The sequence below is a fragment of the Mustela putorius genome, unplaced genomic scaffold (genome assembly GCF_011764305.1).
Source record: "Mustela putorius furo isolate JIRA1106 unplaced genomic scaffold, ASM1176430v1.1 tig00003858_pilon_pilon_pilon, whole genome shotgun sequence".
Lineage (NCBI taxonomy): Eukaryota > Metazoa > Chordata > Mammalia > Carnivora > Mustelidae > Mustela > Mustela putorius.
Genome location: NW_025422010.1, coordinates 3571059 through 3594510, shown reverse-complemented (window position 1 = coordinate 3594510; position 23452 = coordinate 3571059). Strand labels below are relative to the sequence as shown.

General features: G+C 48.1%; 1 protein-coding gene across 1 annotated transcript; it reads right to left on the bottom strand.

The window, feature by feature from the left end:
* Positions 1-384: 384 nt before the first annotated feature.
* On the bottom strand, positions 385-14381 carry LOC123387603 (tubulin alpha-3 chain). Its single transcript, XM_045065283.1, has 5 exons — positions 14279-14381; positions 4801-5023; positions 3774-3922; positions 2785-3465; positions 385-772 (listed from the first exon to the last, which is right to left on the bottom strand). The coding sequence occupies exons 1-5, from the start codon at positions 14279-14281 to the stop codon at positions 476-478; spliced, it is 1353 nt and encodes a 450-aa protein (XP_044921218.1). The 5' UTR covers positions 14282-14381; the 3' UTR covers positions 385-475.
* Between the last annotated feature and the right edge of the window lie 9071 nt (positions 14382-23452).

Below are 23452 nucleotides of genomic sequence, written 5' to 3'. Positions count from 1 at the left end.
CTATATGTGACCCACGGTGTTAGGGACTTTGTCAACATCCCCTTCCCATAGACCTCAAATGTTCAAACTCCAGTTCCAAACTCTTACCTGGTGCCATTAACAGAGAAGCCTGAAAAATGACAAACACAACTGAAAACTGAACTCAGTTTTCCTAGAATCTAGGAAATTTCTAGATTCCTAGAATCTAGGAAACACTGTTTCCCCTCAGGGCATGTCACATAAGCAGTGGCTCCTTACAGATGTGAGCAAGGCAGTACCCCACTCCTGCAGTGCAGGCCGGGACAGCTTTCCGTGTGGCCCAGCCTTGGGGTCCGCCCCCACCCCGATCCCTGCAGGCAGAGGAGTGTGTACCAGCAGTGCGTCACAATAGAGGTTTCATACAGAAGCTTTAATTGTGAACAACTGGGAACAAGATGTGCTGCAGGGTGGCAGGAGGGGGCGGGGGCAGGGAAACTCCTGCGAGCCCCACTCCCATTCAGTATTCTTCCCCTTCTTCGGCCTCTGCTTCCACGGAATCCACACCCACCTCTTCATAATCTTTCTCTAGAGCTGCCAGGTCCTCCCGGGCCTCAGAGAATTCCCCTTCCTCCATGCCTTCCCCCACGTACCAGTGCACAAAGGCTCGCTTTGCGTACATGAGGTCAAACTTATGGTCCAGGCGGGCCCAGGCCTCGGCAATGGCGGTCGTGTTGCTCAGCATGCACACGGCCCGCTGCACCTTGGCCAGGTCACCCCCGGGGACGACAGTGGGGGGTTGGTAGTTGATGCCCACCTGCGAGAGAAAAGGGGAAGAAAGCAGTCTGTGAAGCTTCAGCCCAACCCAGAAGTGGTGACTGCTTTCGTGGAAATAAGACCTGTGTTGCCTTCCTCATGCCAGGCAAGGAGTCGGCTGAGCAGGCTGTGGGTTTCTGGACAAGGACAATGGGGAGAAGAAAGGAGTCCTGGAGCCGGCCAGCCTGGCTCAGGTCCAAGCTGCCGGAAGGGCTTTGTCCTAGCACTTGAGCCACGTAAGGTACTCAGGTAACAGGACTGTTTCTTCTAAAAAGGGATACTGCTTTCTAGTCTTCAGATAAAATTTTTTCCATAGGCTTCCACTGATGGGGATTCATTTCTGTAGCTGACACCTCTTCCACTCAAGTCAGAGTGCTATGGTTTTATCACGAGGGGAGATCACCCCCCCCCCGCATCTCCCATCAAGGGAGTGAGCCTGTGCATCACAGGATGACAGGAATGCTGTCAGAAGTCCGAGGGCTGTTGCCACCACTGCAGCCAGAGGTGGACTATATGCGTGCTGAGTAGAAAGGGGGTGATATCCAAGACCTGGAACCAAAGGGGAGGCATTCCAAGTTTTCAAACCAGGGGACAATGTATCCCAGAGCTTTGGGCAGTGATACACAGGGTCAGTTAGAACCAGGCTCAGCAAACTTTGTCTATAAATGTCAAGACAGCACATATCCTAAGCTGGGCAGGCCACATGGTCATGGTGACAAATGCTAATTCTATCTGCAGCACAAAAGCAGCCTCAACCACACACCAAAGAACAGGTGTGCCTGTGTTCACATAAAGTTATTTACGATAGGTGGCTGGTCTGCCAATCATGCCGAGTCCTGAGTGCAGAATAGAAAGTGCTAGTTAAGGACAGTGCAGGGGCGCCTGGGTGGCTCAGTGAGTTAAAGCCTCTGCCTTTAACCAGACAGGGTCCTGGGATCTAGCCCCACATTGGGCTCTCTGCTTAGCAGGGAGCCTGCTTCGCACTCTCTCTCTCTGCTTGCCTCTCTGCCTACTCGTGATCTCTGTTAAATAAATAAAATCTTAAAAAAAAAAGGACCCAGGGCAGTAAGCTCACCAGTAAGCTCACTGGTTCAGTGAGTTCTGAACAAGCAGAGATGGCATGAAAAGCAAGGCAGAGAGAAGCCCATTTTTCCAGGTAGAAAGCTTGACAGGGCTTAGTATTCAAGTATTGGACAAAGCTTCAAAGTGACAAGTTTCCTATCCTGTATCAAATGGAAGGTTGGTAAAAACTATGTGGAAGGCAAACTCAGGCCAAAATTGCTGAGCCTACCAAAAGAGAAATAAATGTGTTGCCATTTTTCCCCAAAAAATATTCATGGAAATTTTTCTTTAAATCAGACTGCATGGGACATTTAAATTGGGGTTAATTTCTGTATGCCTGTGAAATGAAGTAGATTTTAGCAACAGCAATGTTTATGGTAATGCCAATTTCAAATATCCACATAAATTATCAAAATGCCTTGAAAATTTCTACATTTCTAAATCCAGACTACATTTCCCCACACTGATTTGTCACCCAAAAAAGGAACAGAGATTGTTCCAAAAATGTCCTATTCTCTTAAGAAAAATTCTCACCACAGATATATAGTGTGATAACTCAGGAAGGAAGTTCAAAAGGAACCAATGAATATATTATCACTCTGGCTAATTTATGACCAAAGGGCTGGCTGCCATGGAAGGGGGGTATTCTCCACAAAGGGCATGCTGTGCTGGGTCTGCCGCTGCTGACAGGTAAAAACCACCCTGCAGGGCGCCTGGGTGGCTCAGTGGGTTAAGCCACTGCCTTCGGCTCAGGTCATGATCCCAGGGTCCTGGGATCGAGTCCCGCATCGGGCTCTCTGCTCAGCGGGGAGCCTGCTTCCTCCTCTCTCTCTACTTGTCTCTCTACCTGTCTCTCTGCCTGTTTGTGATTTCTCTCTCTGTCAAATAAATAAATAAAATCTTTAAAAAAAAAAAAAAAAAAAAAAACCACCCTGCATCACCCAGTCCTACCTTAAATCCAGTCGGGCACCAATCCACAAATTGGATGGTGCGCTTGGTCTTGATGGTGGCGATGGCTGCGTTGACATCTTTCGGGACCACGTCCCCCCTGTACAACATGCAGCAGGCCATGTACTTGCCGTGCCGAGGGTCACACTTGACCATCTGGTTGGCTGGCTCGAAGCAGGCATTGGTGATCTCAGCCACGGACAGCTGCTCGTGGTAGGCCTTCTCGGCAGAGATGACCGGGGCGTACGTGGCCAGGGGAAAGTGGATGCGGGGGTACGGGACCAGGTTGGTCTGGAATTCCGTCAAGTCCACGTTCAGGGCCCCATCGAATCGCAGGGAGGCCGTGATGGAGGACACGATCTGCCCGATCAGACGATTGAGGTTGGTGTACGTGGGCCGCTCGATATCCAGGTTGCGCCGACATATGTCGTAGATGGCTTCGTTGTCCACCATGAAGGCACAGTCGGAATGCTCCAGGGTCGTGTGGGTGGTCAGGATGGAGTTGTAGGGCTCCACCACAGCCGTGGACACCTGGGGAGCTGGGTAAATGGCAAATTCCAGCTTGGACTTCTTGCCGTAGTCCACCGACAGCCGCTCCATGAGCAGAGACGCGAACCCAGAGCCGGTGCCGCCTCCGAAACTGTGGAAGATGAGGAAGCCCTGCAGCCCCGTGCACAGATCCGCCTGAGAGAAATCACAGACCGCGGGTCAGCGCCTGCAGAAGCCACACCGCCGACCTCCAGAGAGCCACGGTCACTCCTCTTTTCCTCTGCAGGACACTACGCGTTCGAATTGTCCACAGCGCACACGCGGGACACTCAGAAGCAATGTAAGGCGGACGTTAAGATGGATGGATGATGGATGCACGAAGCCACCCGTGAAGGAAGACGGGGACTCAAGATTCTGGCCTGGGGTTTGGCCAGAGGGACTTTGAGGTCCCCATCCCCACCCGCCCTCCCGTCCAGGGCAACGTTCACAGGACGCCCTCTTACCAGTTTGCGGATCCGGTCCAGGACCAGGTCGACGATCTCCTTGCCGATGGTGTAGTGGCCTCTGGCGTAATTATTGGCTGCGTCCTCCTTCCCGGTGATCAGCTGCTCCGGGTGGAAGAGCTGCCTGTAGGTCCCCGTGCGCACTTCATCTACAAAGAGGATGCATGGGCCGCGTGTCTTTCAGGCCTGTTGTTAACTCACCAAGAGGGAGGGATTCGGGGACCCGCCGCATCTACCACGCACATGCTGGGCCTTGGGGGTCAGCAGTGTCAGTGTCTCACAGGAAATGTCTCTCTGTGATGTGCAGACCACAACTGCGATCTGTGGCCCTAGCAGGGAAAGTCAACTGGAGGTACAAAGTCCAATCTGACCGGTTCCCAAAGAAGGGAAAAAGCTCACACCTGCACACACACGATTATTTCTTCCCAGCTGTAGCTACAGCAACAGTGTGCCTAAGAAGCCCTTACACATTAGATAGTCACCAGGTCAGCGTGACTTCTGCCAGGCAGTCCCGACAGGGCACCCTAGGTGGCCTGCGGCCCACAGACTTCAGGCTGACATTCTTTCTCCTCCTGGGTGGCCATGAAAGGTGCGTCTCTTTGCAGCTCTCCCTGGCCACCACCTCAGGCTTCTCAGCTGGTGGATCCCAAGGAATGTTCTCTATTTACCTTCTGCCTAAGATGCAGGTCAAGACCCTTGTGCACCAGCAGCGTTAACGAAGGACCCGTGACCGGGCACCCTGCACCCTGGTCTACACAACCACCTGCCTGGGTCTGAGAGGGCCTCGAGTGAATCTATTACCAGCCTCTTTTTCCTGGATATTAGGTTCTCCTGCATTAGGAGCCTCGGTGCCAAAGACACTTGAAGCACTCCCCTATAGTTTGTCACCTAACACAGTCACAGGCATATACTCGTGTGTCCCATCCTTTCTGGGGAAGGATTCAAAGGAGCACAGGGGATGTGGGTGGGGCTTTAGGGAGATTCTCTCACTGTCCCAGGAAAGCTGCCCAAGTGCCCCAGTACCTACCGACCACGGTGGGTTCCAGGTCCACAAACACCGCCCTGGGCACATGCTTGCCAGCCCCAGTCTCGCTGAAGAACGTGTTGAAGGAGTCATCCCCACCGCCGATGGTTTTGTCACTTGGCATCTGACCGTCAGGCTGAATTCCATGTTCAAGGCAGTACAGTTCCCAGCAGGCATTGCCGATCTGGACACCTGCCTGCCCCACGTGGATAGAGATGCACTCGCGCTGGGAACCAGAACACAAACCTTGAGACCTCCTTGTTTTTAAGGTAATCGATGCTATATGGCCTGGAAATGAGACCTAATATCCTAAGTTAGTATTTGTAAAATATTCTGTTGTCTTTTATTTAGATTGTATTTATGTATTTGTCAGAGAGAGAAAGAGAGGGTGAAAGCAAGCAGGGGGAACAGCAGGCAGTGGGGGAGAAGCAGGCTTCCTGCTAAGCAAGGAGCCAGATGTGGGACTCGATCCCAGGACTCTGGGATCACAAGCTGAGCCGAAGGCAGATGCTTCACCCACTGAGCCACCCAGGTGAGGCTCAGTTGTCTTAAGATCTCCTCAGACACATCCCATGAGCTTTCAATAATAATTTTATATCTGAACACTTATCTATCCAACATGGACAGACATACACTTAAACTGTGAATAGTAATAGAGTTACTATAATTAGTCTTTCAAGCCATCGGTAAGTAATGTAACAAGTAGAAACCACAGCTTAGAGGGGCACCTGGGTGGCTCATTCTTTAAGTGTCTGCCTTCAGCTCAGGTCATGTTCCCAGGGTCCTGGGATCAAGCCCCATATCCGGCTGCCTGCTCGGTGGGAAGCCTGCTTCTCCCTCTCCCACTTCCCCTGCTTCCCCTTCCCTCTCTCACTGTCCTTCTGTCAAATAAGTAAATAAACTCTTAAAAAAAAAAAAAGAGGGGCATCTGGGTGGCTCAGTGGTTTGGGCTGCTGCCTTTGGTTCAGGTCATGATCTCAGGGTCCTGGGATCAAGCCCCGCATCGGGCTCCCTGCTCCGCAGGAAGCCTGCTTCCCTCTCTCTCTCTCTCTCTGCCTACTTGTGATCTCTGTCTGTCAAATAAATAAATAAAATCTTAAAAAAAAAAAAAAAAACCATGGCTTAGAACATCATAAAAAATATATGAAATAACAGTTTAAGACTTTATTTATTTATTTGAGAGAGAGAAAGAATGAGGGAGAGAGAGCATGAGAGGAGAGAGGTCAGCAGGAGAAACAGACTCCCTGCTGAGCAGGGAGCCCCATGTGGGACTCGATCCCAGGACTCCAGGATCATGACCTGAGCCAAAGGCAGTTGCTTAACCAATAAGCCACCCAGGCACCCCTGAAATAACAGTTTAAAGTCACTGGACAAAAGACAGTGATTCAAGCAATGTAAGCCTTAGCACTGCCCCTGAAGACTATGGGGGAGTTTCCAGGCTGCATGAGGGAGTAAGGGTGTGGTGAAGAAACCTAAAGCCCTGGGACCTCCCTGAATTGAGAGAGAATTCAGTGTTCAGGGAGGCCAAAGCATCTAGAAATGATGGTGCTAACAGTGGTGGGGAGAAAGCTGCACAAGGAGCCTTGAGGATGTCAGCAGAGAGTCCCACTTGAGTCTACAGCAGAGCGGCACTCAGCACCCGTGTGTGAGAGACTCCTGAGCTCCCGTCAGTCATGAAGGAAAGGCCTCCTAACTCACAAAGCACCAAAAGGTGTCCTCAGTAGTAGGGCCAAATGAGACCTATACTAAAGGCTGTTCGGAACTCACCTAAAGCTTAAAAGCACGCCTCAAAAGGATCAAATTAGGGCGCCTGGGTGGCTCAGTGGATTTAGCCGCTGCCTTCGGCTCAGGTCATGATCTCAGTGTCCTGGGATCGAGCCCCGCATCGGGCTCTTTGCTCAGCGGGAGCCTGCTTCTCTTTCTCTCTCTGCCTGACTCTCCACCTACTTGTGATTTCTCTCTCTGTCAAATAAATAAATAAAATCTTAAAAAAAAAAAAAGGATCAAATTATCTCTAGGTATTTAATAGCATCCCAGAAGAAAGCCTAAGAATAGTTAAGGCAATACAAAAAACAAACAAACAAGCAAAACAAAACAAAACAAAATAAAAAACCCAAAACAAAAAACATAAAACAAACCCTAACACCCAACAATTTAAAATGTATAATGTCAATCTAAACTTACCACGTATAAACACACACAGAGACACAGAATATATAATCATACATGAAAAGAAAAAGTAATCGATACAAACAGACTGAATTAGTCGATGACAGAAATAGCAGAGGAGGACATTAAAATACCTATCATGTAGGGGCACCTGGGTAGCTCAGTTGTTTAGCATCTGCCTTTGGCTCGGGTCATGATCCTGGGGTCCTGGGATCAAGTCCTGCATCAGGCTCCTTGCTCAGCGGGGAGCCTGCTTCTCCCTTTCCCACTCCTCCTGCTTGTGTTCCTTCTCTTGCTGTCTCCCTCTGTCTCTGTCAAGTAAATAAATAAAATCTTTCTAAAAAATTCCTATTACGTATCCATATCTCAGGAAGGTAGAAGAGAAAATGAGGAGAAATATAAAAAAGACCTATATCAAACTGCTAATGATAAAAGGAATGCCTGAAATGCAAAATACACTGGATGGAATTAATAGCTGATTATATAATAAAGATCTAAAGATGCGGGGTGCCTGCATGGCTCAGTTGTTTCAGCGTCTGCCTTCAGCTCAAGTCGCATGATCCCAGGGTTCTGGAATAGAGCCGCATATCAGGCACTCCGTATCAGGCTCCCCATCCATTGGGAGGCCTGCTTCTCCCTCTCCCTCTCCCACTGTTTGTGTTCCCTCTCTCGCTGTCTCTCTCTCTGTCAAATAAAAAAATAAATCTTAAAAAAAGATGAAAAGATATGCAGATAACATAAAAGTTCTAGAATATAAGTGAATGCTTACAGAATATATGAATATACTTAATGTGACTGAATTATACTTAAATGGTTAAAATGGTAAATTTGGTGCCATGTGTAATTAACCACAACAAAAGGTGATACTCAGCTAGAAAAAGCAACCGTATTGATACATGCACCATGGATGAATCTCAAAACAATTATAGTCTGTGAAAGAATTCAAACTCCAAAATATGAACTCAATAATCCCATATATAGAAAATTCTAGAAAATACATCTAAGTAGATTAATAGTGGAGCAAGAGTGTCAAGTGGGAGGATTTTCAAAGGAGTAGAAGGAAACCTCTGGGGGTAATGGGAGTTTTTTTTTTTTTCTTCACTGAGGTGATGGTTTCATGGATTATCAGTATGTTATTAAATGTTAAACCTTAAAAAAAAAAAAAAACCAAGAAACCAAGAACAGAGGGAGAGCCTCAGCACTGTTAAAAGATCAGTGTTTTTCATCAAAATCAAAAGCTTCTGGGGGCGCCTGGGTAGCTCAGTGGGTTAAGCCGTTGCCTTCGGCTCAGGTCATGATCTCAGGGTCCTGGGATCAAGTCCCGCATAGGGCTCTCTGCTCAGTGGGGAGCCTGCTTCCTCCTCTCTCTCTCTGCCTGCCTCTCTGCCTACTTGTAATCTCTCTCTGTCAAATAAATAAATAAATCTTTTAAAAAAAAAAAAAAGCTTCTGCACAGCAAAGGAAACAGTCAAGAAAACAAAGAGGCAACCCACGGAATGGAAGATATTTGCAAATGACAGTACAGACAAAAGGTTGATATCCATGATCTATAAAGAACTCCTCAAACTCAACACACACAAAACAGATAATCATATAAAAAAATGGGCAGAAGATATGAACAGACAATTCTCCAATGAAGACATACAAATGGCTATCAGACACATGAAAAAATGTTCATCATCACTAGCCATCAGGGAGATTCAAATTAAAACCACATTGAGATATCACCTTACACCAGTTAGAATGGCCAAAATTAGCAAGACAGGAAACAACATGTGTTGGAGGGGATGTGGAGAAAGGGGAACCCTCTAACACTGTTGGTGGGAATGCAAGTTGGTGCAGCCTCTTTGGAGAACAGTGTGGAGATTCCTCACGAAATTAAAAATAGAGCTTCCCTATGACCCTGCAATTGCACTACTGGGTATTTACCCCAAAGATATAGATGTAGTGAAATGAAGGGCCACCTGTACCCCAATGTTTATAGCAGCAATGGCCACGGTCGCCAAACTGTGGAAAGAACCAAGATGCCCTTCAACGGACGAATGGATAAGGAAGATATGGTCCACATACACTATGGAGTATTATGCCTCCATCAGAAAGGATAAATATCCAACTTTGGTAGCAACATGGATGGGACTGGAGGAGATTATGCTGAGTGAAATAAGTCAAGCAGAGAGAGTCAGTTATCATATGGTTTCACTCATTTGTGGAGCATAACAAATAGCATGGAGGACATGGGGAGTTAGGAGAAGGGAGTTAGGGGAAGTTGGAAGGGGAGGTGAACCATGAGAGACTATGGACTCTGAAAAACAATCTGAGGGGTTTGAAGCGGCAGGGGGTGGGAGGTTGGGGGAACCAGGTGGTGGTTATTAGAGAGGGCACGTATTGCATAGAGCACTGAGTGTGGTGCAAAAATAATGAATACTGTTAGGCTGAAAATAAATAAATAAATAAATAAAGTTATTCTGTAAACTAAAAAAAAAAAAAGATCAGTGTTTTGAAAGACTTGTTCTAATTCTGTCTAGATTTCACTGCATTCAGAAGTTTAATCATGTAATTGACAGTTTTCTAAATTAAAATTTTACAGAAATACTAACTGGCACATAATTACAACACAAGAACAGATATAATTCTATTGAGTTAAAAAATACATTAAAAATACATAAAAATAAAAAATACATAAATGTTAGGGGCACCTGGGTGGCTCAGTAGGTTAAGCCTCTACCCAGGTCATAATCCCAGGGTCCTGAGATCGAGCCCCTCATCAGGCTCTCTGCTCAGAGGGGAGCCTGCTTTCCCCTCTCTCTCTGCCTGCCTCTCTGCCTACTTGTGATCTCTCTCTCTGTTAAATAATGAAATAAAAAAAATCTTTAAAAAATTCATAAATGTTAAACATCATCAAATTACAGAATTTATTTTATTTTATTTTATGACAATGATAAGTCAATAAAACTAAAAAGAGGTAAAATAAAGACTTTGTCAGAAGTTCAAAAACTGAGGGAATTAATTATAAGCAGATCATTACAACGAGAAGTGTTAAAAAAATTACACCAGACAGAAAGAAAACATTAGATGGAAAACTGGAACTACGCAAAGCAACGAAAAACACCAAAACAACTAAAGATTTGGGCAAACATAAAAAAACTTTTGTTGAATTTTCAAAATAGAATCAAACGTTAAAGCAAAATCAGTGATTTACTGTGGGGTTTATAGCTTGTATAAAATTAAAATATGACCAGCAATACCAAAGAGGCAAGAAGGAGGAATGGAAGTATATGGCTGGGACATGGTATTATAGCACTTAGGGACCCACTGCGACAGACTGAAGATGTGCTCTATAACCCCCAAAACAACCACAAAAAAATTAAACGAAGTGGTATAGCCACAAAGCTAATAAAAAAGATAAAATGGAATCATAAAAACAATCCAAAAGAGGCAGGAAAAGAGAGGAAAGAGGGAACAAACAGGAGATAAACAGAAAACAAATAGCAACCTGGTAGATTTAAACCCAACCACACCACTAATCACATTAAACAACATTACAAATTAAATGAAAATACCAGATTAACAGGCAGATTGTCAGAGAAAAAGCAAAACCTAACTATTCGCTAATTGCAAGAAGCCCAGAGACTGTTTCCAAAGTAAAGGATGGAAAATAATATACTGTGCTAAGGCTAAACCAAAGGCAAGCTAGAGTGGCCTGATGAGCAGGGCAGTTTCGATTTAATTTTATTTTCTGCTGACACTGGCTTGCTACTAACATATGGACTGACCTTGGTCTAGCAGGAAGGAGTTAAAATGGATGTGACAGGGCCATCAGGTGTTCCTCCAAGCAGGTTTAGAGGAAACACCGCCCTGGCTGAGGCAGGGCAGAAGGGCTGGGAGGAGTGCGCAGGCACATGGCAGGGCAGTCACATCGCTCAGGCACACGGGAACAAGGTGGTGAGCCTGGAGTCTTCCACTCCGCCACTCGTCTCCCACTTCTCCAAGAGCACCACGGTGGACAGGAACCCAGAGTGTCAAAGTTCCTGGTGAGGGGTCTGCCTGGGTCACACCTGGCTGGACAGCATATGGCTCACAGGAGCCCAGGCAGAAGAGAGCACTCAGGCTGGTAGTGGACAGTGTGGGACAGAGCAGGCCAGGACCAACACTGTTGCTTTCAAAGCAAAGAATTTTACTAAGGAAAGGGGGTCATTTCATAATGGTAAAGGGGCCAAATCGAGAGGAAGGCACAACAGTGCACAGTGGTTATGTATCATCAGAGTCACCGCTTCTTGATACAGAACTTCGAAATGTACAAAATAAAACAGAACTGAAAGGTGGGACGGTTGGCAAAGACTTCAACATTCTCTCAATAACTGAATCAGATGGAAATCGGTCAGGGCACAGAAGACCTGGACAACATCATCAACCACACAGACCTAAATTACATTAAAAAACACTCCACCCCGCACAGCAGAATACACCTTCTTCTCATATGCACAGGGAACATTTGCCAAGCAGACCATATTCTCCGCCAACCATAAGACAAGTCTAAACGAATTCCGAATTATTCAAATAAGAGTTTGATCTGCAGCGGGAGGGGAAAGGAGACCCCTCCCCCAGCAGCCCTGCTCCTCCCTCCCACCAGTCAATCACCATAGCCCTGAAGAGCAAGGCCAAGACCCTCAGCTGCTTCCACCCCCAGCACTCCTGGCAACAAGCCCAGATCATTGTAACCATGGGTATTATTTTCCCATCATCTAATAATGATCGCATTATAGTTCAGAAATCTCCAGCTAGGGGAGCCTGGGTAGCTCAGCTGGTTGAGTGTCTGCCTTCAGCCCAGGTCAGGATCCTGGGGTCCTGAGATCAGCGCCAAGTCAGGGTGTCTGCTCAGTGGGGAGCCTGCTTCTCCCTCTCCCTGCTGCTCCCCCTTCTTGTACTCTCTCTCTGTCAAATAATAAATAAAATCTTTTAAAACAAAAGTCTCAAACTACTTCCAGTTATTTCTAATTTCCTGACCCCACACTGTAATCTCCCAGCGTTTAGGACGGATGGTCTGAGGCCCCAAATTCTGCTTCTGGCCTTGTTTTTAATAAGTGAAAGACAAGGGACTATATCACAGCGAATAAGTCTAATTCTGATTCCAACCAGACTGCAATAGTGAGCCAAAAAAAAAAAAAAAATTACCTTTAGAAGCAGGGACAAATTCTCCAGAAGGTACTCAACTTTGTGATGAGGCTCAGGGATGCACAAAGTTGGATTTTAAGCAAAATTTCTGCTGCTGGGATTCCCAATAAATTCATCTTCAGACACAAACCCTTCTAATAAACACAAAATACCGAGAATGGCCAACATATATTCACACCAACTTGCCACCACCTCTCCCTCCCCAGTGGTTTCCTAATCTAGTTTGTTCAGCTAGGTACTATGAATTTTATTTATTTATTTTTTAAAATATTTTATTTATTTATTTGACAGAGATCACAAGTAGGCAGAGGCAAGCAGAGAAAGAGGGGGGGGAAGCAGGCTCCCCGCTGAGCAGAGAGCCCGATGCAGGGCTAGATCCAAGGACACTGGGATCATGACCTGAGCCGAAGGCAGAGGCTTTCACCCACTGAGCCACCCAGGCGCCCCAGTACTAGGAATTTTAAAAAATCAAATTTCAGGCATTTCAAATTGAGAAGACCGTAACATATCAAGCAACTATGGTGGAATAGCTCTTCTGATAAATCATGATTCTGATAAATCATAAATCTTTGGACAAATCATGGGGTTTTTCTCTCTTAAGAGGAAGCCTTTGCTAAAAACAATAGCTCCTAAAAATGATGAAATGCGCAAATATCTTCTAATCTTGAAACTTCCTTTTACCTGTATGGTAACAAGATACGTTTCCTTTATATTTGGAATAATTCACCTCTGCAAGGAATTTATTTGAGTAGCTTGATTTCATGCTGTGCAATGACCAGTAAGAGATATCTCAAAACCAAATTTTACAAAAGGAGAATGCAGGGGTTAGTATGAATTATTATATAGTAAATTATTATATAGCTTGTATATATGTATAGTTGTACACACACACACACACACACACACAAAGTTTGCAAGCTACCACAGTAATCGGCAGAGGAAACAGGATGAAGTCTCAGCCTCAGTTAACTGGGAACAAGTGAAATTTGAACTGGACCATGTGAAGTCCTGTCTTAAGACTGTTCTGGCTGCTCTCCACCTAAGGCTGTCCTCTTGGGCACTGCTTGTTCAGAAATACACAATGACAGAGGCGTTGGCTGGGTTCAATTGATGTGCAAACTATTAACGTGTTAATTCAACCAACTACCTAGTAGATCCATGAGTTGAGGATATAAAAATGCATGACTTAAAGGCAGCAGCTTAGCCTGTTGTAGGAAGTCAGGAATTCACATATATTGCCAATAAAAGGGCATCTGATAATATCTACAAAATCACAGCCATCCACTTCTGGCATCGCATATACACCTACACCAGTAAGAAAGGGCACATGCACAGACTGGAAAAAAAAATCCAAGTATCCAGCGACCCCAATCAGGTTGTATGATCTGGAGTCACACACTAGGATACTATGCAGCGGTAAACAACAATGCAGATCTTTGTGGGTGGATACAGAGGGCGCTGGATTTTTTCTACAATGCAAAAACAAGGTGCAAGACTGTATACTGTGTGCTACTTAAAAAAAAAAAAAAAAGATTTTATTTATTTGACAGAGAGATCACAAGTAGGCGGGGGTGGGGGGGAGCAGGCTTCCAGCTGAGCAGAGAGCCAGATGCAGGGCTCGATCCCAGGGCCGAGATCATGACTTGAGCCCAAGGCAGAGGCTTAACCCTCTGAGCCACCCAGGCACCCACTGTGTGCTACTTTCCGTGCAAGAAAGGGGAATGTAAGCGTATCTACTCGCTTGCTTGGTTTTGCGCTAAGAAAACTCGAAGCATAAACCAACCTAAATAAATAAATACCTTATCTAATGAAGGAAGCAAGATTTTTCAGCATATATATGCGTTTTCTATGATCCTTAATTCAAGACGCTGTAAATACTGCCTATTCCTGTAAGCACCCTCGTGAGCCCACAGAGTAACAGAGACAAGGCGAATTCGAATGCAGCACCTAGTGGTGCTCCAGGAAGGAAGAGTCTGGAAGGGCGAGGGCAGCGGGCGCAAACCCCGACCCGCACGCTCCTGGGTAACACAAGCATCCCAGAATTGCGGAGTCAGGGTCACCCTCGCGCCCCACTGCCACCGGGATCTGCCCCCCAGAGCTCCACGGCCCCCGACACCCCCGCTGAAGCCTCCCGTCATACCATTGTGATTGCCTCCTGGTCGCTCGCTGGATTTCACCTCCTCTCAACGCAATGCCACGCGCCCAACTGCCTGCCCTCCACGCCGCATCGCGCGTCCTGATTGGCTCACTGCTCACGCGAATGTCATTGGCTCCGACCACTTCAGGGGGCGAGTCCCACGTCGGGATCTAAATTGTGATTGACTATTTTCTTGACCTGCGAAATCGCTTTTGATTGGTCATCAGTTTGGGCGGGAAGCGGCGAAGGAAGCTTGTGGGAATGCAGAGGTTGAGTGTCTCTTGGAACATTGGCAGGAAGCTGCCAGGCTAATAATGCCCAATGAACGACTGTAGAGGGGTGGCAGCGGGGCGCCCCCGATTAGGGGGGTGGAGGCCATGCTACCGTAGTTTACATCACCCGAGCCCCATATGTTCATCTGTAAAATGTAGTCTTCCTACATTTTTAGTTTTATACTGTTACAGGAGTATTGGAAGTACAAGGGCTGTTAACGGTGAAAGGGTCTTGCATACTTAAGCTCGAGCAGAAACATTTTAGGGTGGTTTTTTTTTTTTTTTTTTTTTTTCTTTAGCAGCCTTTTACTGATGCTGATGTTAAAAACCTGGGCTGGTAAGAATCTTTAAGTCCTGGATCTCTCAGGGGCAAATGTAACTGGACTTCTGCAAGAAGAGGAGATGATGTGGACCACATGATAGGTTCCCTGCGGGAAGTGGCTGGGGAACTCTAGGAAAGAGGGAAAGATCAGTTCTGCCTTCTAAGAGACAGCATTTATCTAGATCTCAAAGAAAGTATCTCGAGTTTTCCAAGCAGCAAAGAGACCTAGATGGCGTGGGCAGAGAGGGCCTGGGGACAAGGAGGTCTGAGAGTTGCAAGGTTCAGCCAGGAGCACGAGGACTGTGGTAAAGAGGGTAGCATGGAAGGTTCTGGGTGGGACCAGCATGACTGTGGCCAGACCAAGGAGTTTGGCTTTACTGGGTGGGTTGGAAACCAACCACAGGTGCAAACTGGATTGGCCAATTAGGGAGTGTATAAGACCACAGGGTGAGGATAGGGGCAGGAGACCTCACATTGCAGAAAGGGAAAGAATTACCCACCCACCCACTCACACACCTTAGTAAAAGGACAGGCAGAGTTTGCAAGGTTCCTAGAAGGGAGTTTGATGCGCTAGATTCACTACCCCATTCTTGCTATTGCTCCGTGGGAGAGTCTGTATTTACCCTGCAGAAGAAAAGAGCCCCTTCTCTTGGTTCTTCTAAGTACTACCTGAATGAACTAGAATTGTCATATGGAAGACTGGACCAAAATGGAGTTAAATACTGAGAATATAAATAAATAAATACAAAGTATGTATAGTAATATAAACATAGAATACATTATAATAATTTATAAATTAACATAAAATTTTTCAAAAACACAGATGCAAAATGCAGATTTCCTGCCCTGTCTACCATTTCAAGGCCCGTTGAGGTATGAGGTAATGTTCACAATGGCACTTCAAATGGTCTGGGTTTGCAACATGCCCACCATGCATTCAGGGGGAACAGCTGTTCAGCTCCATACTCCTCCCTTGCTTGAGCAGATTTCAGGTAGAGTGTGGTGTGGAGATAAGAAGAATTAGTGTGTTGAGAAGCTCAGTGTGGTGTACTGAATTAAGAACAGGTATGAGTGCCTGGCTGGCTCAACCAATGGAGCTCATGACTCTTGATCTTGGGGTGGTGAGTTTAAGCCCCACATTGGAAATGGAGCCTACTTAAAAAAATACAAAAAATTAATAAATACTTATTTGTTACTACTTTCAGATTCCAGAAGGTCAGAGGTGCAATGTAGTGGTAACAGGATTGGGGTGTGGGACGAGGAAGGACAAGTCCTCTGTCTAGGGTCACAATACATCAGGAGGTAGAGATCAGGGTAGCAAACACCTTTTACTCATAGGGTGGTGAGGATGGAGGTCACTAACTTTTCCCCAGACTTAATTCTCAGTAAATATTTTTATGTTTTAGATATATATACATATTTTAAAGATTGATTGATTGATTGATTTTCACTAATTATTAACAATGACAAGAATCTTCCCATGTGCTTACTGTTGGGCTGGCAGGAAGGGGGCTACCAAAGATGGCGAAAGTTCCCGCCACAAGACCTGAGCTCGGACAGGAGAACAAAGGCCCAAGCAGGAATCTGAGACCCCAGCCCCGGCCTCCTGTGGACCAATGGGATCCAGATGAGCGGCGGGATATCCAAATAAGGGAAACTTGCCCAAAGACCCCTGAGCTTTCCCCAAGACCCCTTAAAAGCCCCCTCCTCCCTGCTTTCCAGAGTGGCGGAACCTCGCCCGAGAGTGCCCACCTCCTCCCGGCGCAACTTTCCTGGCTCCCCTTCTCCTGAGCCCTGAAACTTCGCCGGAGAGCGTTTTTAATAAATCTTGCCTGGCACCCACTTTGCCTGGTGTTGTGTTTATTTCGTCAGAAAACCTTACATTTGGTGCCGAAACCCAGGAAGGAGATTGAGCCCCCACACAGTGGGGAGGCTCTCTCCTTTCCCTGGCCGAACCGGACCTGCCTTTCTGAACGCCACTTCCGAAGCTGTGGTGAGTTTCCCCGATTCCGCGTCTCCTTCCGGAAAGCCCTGCCCTAATCGCGGCTGCGTCAAGGTGGACCCCGCCGGTCACCAGGTGACCTCCGTGACTCCGAGAGGCTGGGAGATGTCCTAACCTCTACGGCAGTCGACACAGTTTTTCCGCAACCCAGTGGTGGACGAGGGGACGCCTTCCTCCAGCCCTCGGGTTGTCCGGCAACGAATCGTGGGGACCTCCCAATCCAAATTCGACCCTAAAACATCCCGGGGGTGTTTTAGGCCTGCTGGCCAATCTTAAAACCCTGGAACTGGACCAGGACCTGCGAAAACGACGTTACTGTACTGTCGCTTGGCCACAATACCGATTAGACAATCAGTCCCAATGGCCTTCGGAAGGCACGTTTAACTATCAGATTTTCATGGACCTAAATAACCTCGGCAGACACCAAGGCAGATGGGCCAAGGTCCCTTATGTCCAGCTTTCTGGACTCTGCGCTCTCGCCCCTTCCTCTGCTCTCACTGCTCCACCTCTCAGGTCCTCTTGGCCTGCTCCCCTCCCCCTACCCTGCCACCCACTGCTCCCAAAGACTCGGACCTCTCCTCCCCGTCTCCTCTCTCTGAACCCCCGGAGAGCTTCACCCATCCACTGACAAGAGGGCCTCTGGTTCCTCCTCCTCCTCCTCTTTACCGCGATCCTTCACCCCAAGGTCCCTTAAATTCAGGATTTCTGAACCGGCGCTCTCGTCTACCCCTCCTTCTCCCCCTCCCCACTCCTATCCGAACTCCTGACAAATTTATCCACAGTAAATGGGAAACTCCAATCAAAGTTTACTGAAGGTCAAATAGGCTCTTGTTATTTGTTAAAATCTGCTAGCAAAGAGATGACTAGAACTGCTGGTTAATTGTGTGTCTCGGAGTTTTAATGGGTCATTCTTAAGGTAGCATTCAAAGTCTTTGGTAACCGTTAACCGAATGGGATAAAATACCCAAGCGCTGGTCGCCAGAACTAGGTTTACGCTTTTTTTTTTTTTAAGATTTTATTTATTTATTTGACGGAGAGAGATCACAAGTAGGCAGAGAGGCAGGCAGAGAGAGAGAGGAGGAAGCAGGCTCCCTGCTGAGCAGAGAGCCCGATGTGGGACTCGATCCCAGGACCCTGAGATCATGACCTGAGCTGAAGGCAGCAGCCCAACCCACTGAGCCACCCAGGCGCCCTTTACGCTTTTGAAATCTGCTGTTGGTAAACACCTTTTGTGCTTAATTGAATTCTGTTGTAACAGCCGCAGGGCTACTGTTTGAGCTAGATCCTTTCGTAAAGAATGGAAGGGGAGACTGATCACCTCCCATTAGCCAGGGATACCCAAAGGCGAGGGTGTCCAATCTGTTTGAACCTGAAGAGTGCCTGACTGCGTGAATGTGTCTGTGTGGCTCCAGCCGCACTAGGGCTCGAAAGCCCCCTGCTGAGTTAGTCTGCCCCCCAAGGGAGGTTGCTGGAGTTGAGGAAGTTGTTTGAGTTCATGCGCCCTTCTCTCTACAGGACCTTTCCCAAATTGAGAAACGTTTGGGCTCCTTTTCGGCCAGTTCTGATAACTATATTAAAGAATTCCAATATCTGGCCCAAGCCTATGACCTCACCTGGCATGATTTACATGTGGCCCAGACCACCACCCTCACCATAGAGGAGAGGGAACGCATCCAGGCTGCTGCCCGGGAGCACGCATATCAGGTCCAGCTCACTGATGCTGCCATGCCAGTTGGAGCCCGGGCGGTCCCAGCTGTAGAACCAGGTTGGGATTATCATGATGGCCAAGATGGCCACTGGCGCCGCGACCACATGGTCCAGTGTCTCATAGCCGGCATGCAGGCAGCCTCTAATAAGGCCGTTAATTACGACAAGATTAGGGAGATTGTCCAGGCCCCTACGACAACCCCACCATGTTTCTTAACCAGTTGACCAAACCTTTAACCCAGTACACTCGCTTGGACCCTGCCTCTCCTGCGGGGGCCACGGTACTGGCTACTCATTTTATCTCTCAATCGGCGCCGGATATACGGAGAAAGTTAAAGAAGGCTGAGGAGGACCCTCAGACCCCCATTTCTGACTTGGTGAAAATGGCATTTAAGGTCTTTAATTCCCGCGAGGAGGCGGCTGAGCTTAAACGACAAGCCAGACTCCAGCAAAAGGTTCAGTTGCAGACCCAAGCCTTGGTAGCAGCCCTGCGGCCGGCGGGCTCCGGGAGCCAGCAGAGAGGGGCAACCAATCGCACCCCGCCGGGGGACCTGTTTCAAATGCGGGGCCGAGGGACATTGGGCTCGCCAGTGCCTCAATCCAAAGCCGCCAACTCGGCCTTGCCCTCAATGCCATTTGATGGGCCACTGGAAATCCAACTGCCCTAACCTCGGGGTATCTTCGGCGCCTCAACGTGGAGGACCCCCCGAGACAGTAAGTCCGGCCTTTCAACTGCTTGGATTGGAGGACGACTGACGAAGCCCAGACTCGGCCACCCCTCTCACCCAGGCCGAGCCCAGGGTTACACTCCAGGTAGCGGGTAAGTCCATCTCTTTTTTGCTGGACACGGGGGCTACCTACTCTGTTCTGCCTTCCTACTCGGGACTTACTCGAACCTCACCAATTACTGTTATGGGGATCAATGGGACCTCCTCCAACCCTAGGGTGACCCTTCCCCTTACCTGTAGCCTGGATGGGTTCCCTTTCTCCCACTCGTTCCTAGTCATTCCTTCCTGCCCGGTCCCTCTACTGGGTAGGGATATTCTCCAGAAACTGAGGGCAACTATCTGTCTCTCACCTTCCTCCCCTCTATCCACCTCAACCCGTCTCATCTTACACCTCTCCACTCCCTCGACCCTCACTCCAGATGACCTACCTACTGTAGACCCTCAGGTGTGGGACACCTCGGAACCCATCATTGCTTCCCACCTTACCCCGGTTAAAGTACAGCTTAAGGATAACTCTAAGTTTCCCTCTCGAGCTCAGTTTCCTATTTCCTTAGCCCACCGCCGGGGCCTGAAACCTATCATAGAACTGCTTAAACATCAGGGACTCCTGATCCCCATCATTTCCCCCTGTAACACCCCATCCTCCCAGTACGCAAGCCCTCAGGGGCTTATCGACTGGTACAAGACCTTAGGCTTATCAACGAGGTCGTGGTCCCCCTCCACCCAGTCGTTCCTAACCCTACTGTCTCGCGTTCCCCCAAACACCTCTCACTTTACTGTGCTGGAGCTAAAGGACGCCTTTTTCACCGTCCCCTTGCACCCTGATTCCTATTTTCTTTTTGCCTTCACCTGGGAGGATCCTGACACGCATGCTTCTGGACAACTAACTAGGACTGTTCTACCCCAGGGGTTCAGGGACAGCCCTCACATTTTCGGCCAGACCTACAGACTTAACAGCAGTGCGTCCTTAAGGCCAGCACTCTACTACATATGTGGATGACCTCCTCCTCTGTAGGCCCTCCCTCTCGGTCTCCCAAGACGACACCTCCACCCTACTTAGCTTTCTGGGGGCCAAGGGATATCAAGTACCCCCCTCTAAGGCCCTCAACATGACCTTAGGGCAGCCCGTCACGGTCTACTCTCCCCACCGACTCACAGACCTCCTTAGCCACCGATCTCTGGCTCATCTGACTCCTCGTCTCCAGCTATTCCATCTGCTATTTCTAGAGAACCCGCATCTCTCTCTCTCTACCTCCCCCCCCCCCCCGCTTAAACCCTGCAACTTTACTGCCTATACCCTTGCCAGATAAGGGGTGGATCTACATCCAGGACAGGATTGCCCTGCCAGGCAATCTGGTGCACACCTTGATTACTGACATCCACCAATCCCTCCATAGTGGCCCATAGGCTCTCCACTAATTTCTTCAGCCATTGTTCTATCATCCTTCCTTATCTAAGGTAATCGAAGTTGTCCACAGGGCTTGCAAAACCTGTTCCGCCGTGAATTCACAAGGAGGAATCCGCAGACCAGGGCCTAACCAACAGCTCCGAGGGCATCAGCCGGGGGAAGACTGACACCTGGACTTCACTCCCATGCCTCGCCATAAAATACATTCACAGGCTGGATCGAAGCATACCTCATGGCCCGGGAAACAGCGCACGTAGTGGTTAAAATACTCATCGAGTGCATCATCCCGAGGTTCGGATTGCCCCGGACCCTCCAGTCGGACAACGGACCTGCCTTCATCTCCAGTGTAACCCAACAGGTAGCTGAGAGCCTCAACATAACCTGGAAACTGCACATCCCATACCACCCACAGTCATCGGTAAGGTAGAAAAGGCCAACGGGCTGCTCAAAGCCCAACTCACCAAACCTACCCTAGAACATCTTTCCTAGCCTACACTTCTGCCTATGGCTCTCACCAGACTCCTGGCTACGCCCCGTGGGTCTTCAGGCTTAAGCCCATTTGAATTACTATACGGCTGGCCCTTTCTTAGAAATCACAGCCCTCCAGCCATTTCCCCGCCTCTTTTATCCTATCTACCTTATCTCACTCTACGTCCTGGGGGTACCCCTCCCTATTGACTGGCCACTCCCCAACTTCAGGGCCACAAATAATACGGTCCATATGGGCCCCATCGGGGGAAACATACATATTATTAATGTGTCCATCCTTACCACCGCAGCTGCCATATCACTAATTCCTCCCTCCTGTACTGTACTCCCTTGGGAATATTTCTCTTGTGCCCTCAGGGAATCTATCGCTGCCTAACCACTAACGACTCCCTGGGCTGTATATTCATTCTACTATCTCCTTCTACCACCATCTACTCTGAATCCCAGCTGCTATCCATCCTATTACCCCAACACCATGGAGGAAGGGCTGCCTTCCTCCCATTCATAACAGGGGCAGGAATAGCCACAGGGGTGGCAACTGGAACAGCGGGGATAGGAACCTCCATAGACTTTTATTACAAACTCTCCCAAGCTCTGAATGATGATATGGAACGGGTTGCTGACTCCCTCACAGCCCTACAGACGCAAGTCACCAGCCTGGCAGCCTTAGCTCTACAGAACCGACGAGCCTTAGACCTTCTGACCACCGAAAAAGGGGGAACTTGCCTATTATTAAATGAACAATGTTGTTACTTTGTTAACCAATTATATAGTTACCTCCAGGATCAAAGAACTCAGGGATCGGATCCAAGCACGGTGGCGAGACACGTCCTCCTGGGGCCTGGACCCCCACAACTGGGTAACCTGGCTGCTCCCTCTGGCGGGACCTGTATGCATAATCCTCCTTCTAATCTCAGTTGCTCCCTGTCTTTTCCGGTACTTGCAGGGTCGCCTACAAGAACTTGCCCGAATATCCGTCAATCAACTCCTCCTCCAGCCCTACTCTCGCCTGCCCACCTCCGACTACCCCTATGACGACGCCCCCTGTCAGCAGGAAGTAGCCAGAACCGAGTGGACGCCCCTGACACCATTATATTAAGCAAAAGGTCGGAATGTTGGGCTGGCAGGAAGGGGGCTACCAAAGATGGCGAAAGTTCCCGCCACAAGACCTGAGCTCGGACAGGAGAACAAAGGCCCAAGCAGGAATCTGAGACCCCCGCCCCGGCCTCCTGTGGACCAATGGGATCCCGATGAGCGGCGGGATATCCAAATAAGGGAAACTTGCCCAAAGACCCCTGAGCTTTCCCCAAGACCCCTTAAACCCCCCTCCTCCCTGCCTTGGGCGCGACTTCCCCCACTCTGCTTTCCAGAGTGGCGGAACCTCGCCCGAGGGTGCCCACCTCCTCCCGGCGCAACTTTCCTGGCTCCCCTTCTCCTGAGCCCTGAAACTTCGCCGGAGAGCGTTTTTAATAAATCTTGCCTGGCACCCACTTTGCCTGGTGTTGTGTTTATTTCGTCGGAAAACCTTACACTTACTGGATGTTTGTATATTTTCTTTGGGGAAATGTCTACTTAGATCCTTTACCCATCTATATTTATATTTTTTTTCATTATTTGAGTAGAGTGGACACAATGTTATATTAGTTTCAGGTGTACAACTTAGTGATTTGACAAGTTTATATATTATGCTATGTTCACCACAATAGAGCTACCATCAATCTGTTCCATTAATGATCCTTTACCCATTTTTTGACCCATCCCCCATTCTTTTTTTTTTTTTTAAGATATTATTTAGGGGCACCTGGGTTTCTCAGTCGGTTGGGTGTCTGCCTTCTGCTCAGGTCATGATCCCAGGGTCCTGGGTTCAAGACCTACATCGGGCTCCCTGCTCAGTGGCAAGTCTGCTTCTCTCTCTCCCTGCTACTCCCCCTAGCTTGCGCTCGCTCTCTCTCTCTCTCTCTCTGTCAAATAAATAAATAAAATATTTAAATAAGAAATAAAGATTTTATTTATTTGACAGAGCGAGAGAGAGAGTGCACACAAGCAGGGGTAGAGGTCAAGGGAGAGGGAGAAGCAGACTTCCTGCTGAGCAGGCAGTCCTATGCAAGCTCAAGATTCCTGGACTCTGGGATCCCCACCTGAGCAGAAGGGAGAGGCTTAATTGACTGAGCCACCCAGGCACTCCTCTCCCCCAACTCTTTACCCATTTTTAAGTTAGCCTACTTGTCTTTTTATTATTAGGTTGTAAG

What these genes read in the sequence shown, in the direction of transcription:
- LOC123387603 (XM_045065283.1), bottom strand. An exon ending in CCTGGAACCCACCGTGGTCG is followed by an intron (nt 3,923 to 4,800) that starts GTAGGTACTGGG and finishes TCCTCTTTGTAG; the next exon opens with ATGAAGTGCGCACGGGGACC. An exon ending in GGTGCCCGACTGGATTTAAG is followed by an intron (nt 773 to 2,784) that starts GTAGGACTGGGT and finishes TTTCTCTCGCAG; the next exon opens with GTGGGCATCAACTACCAACC.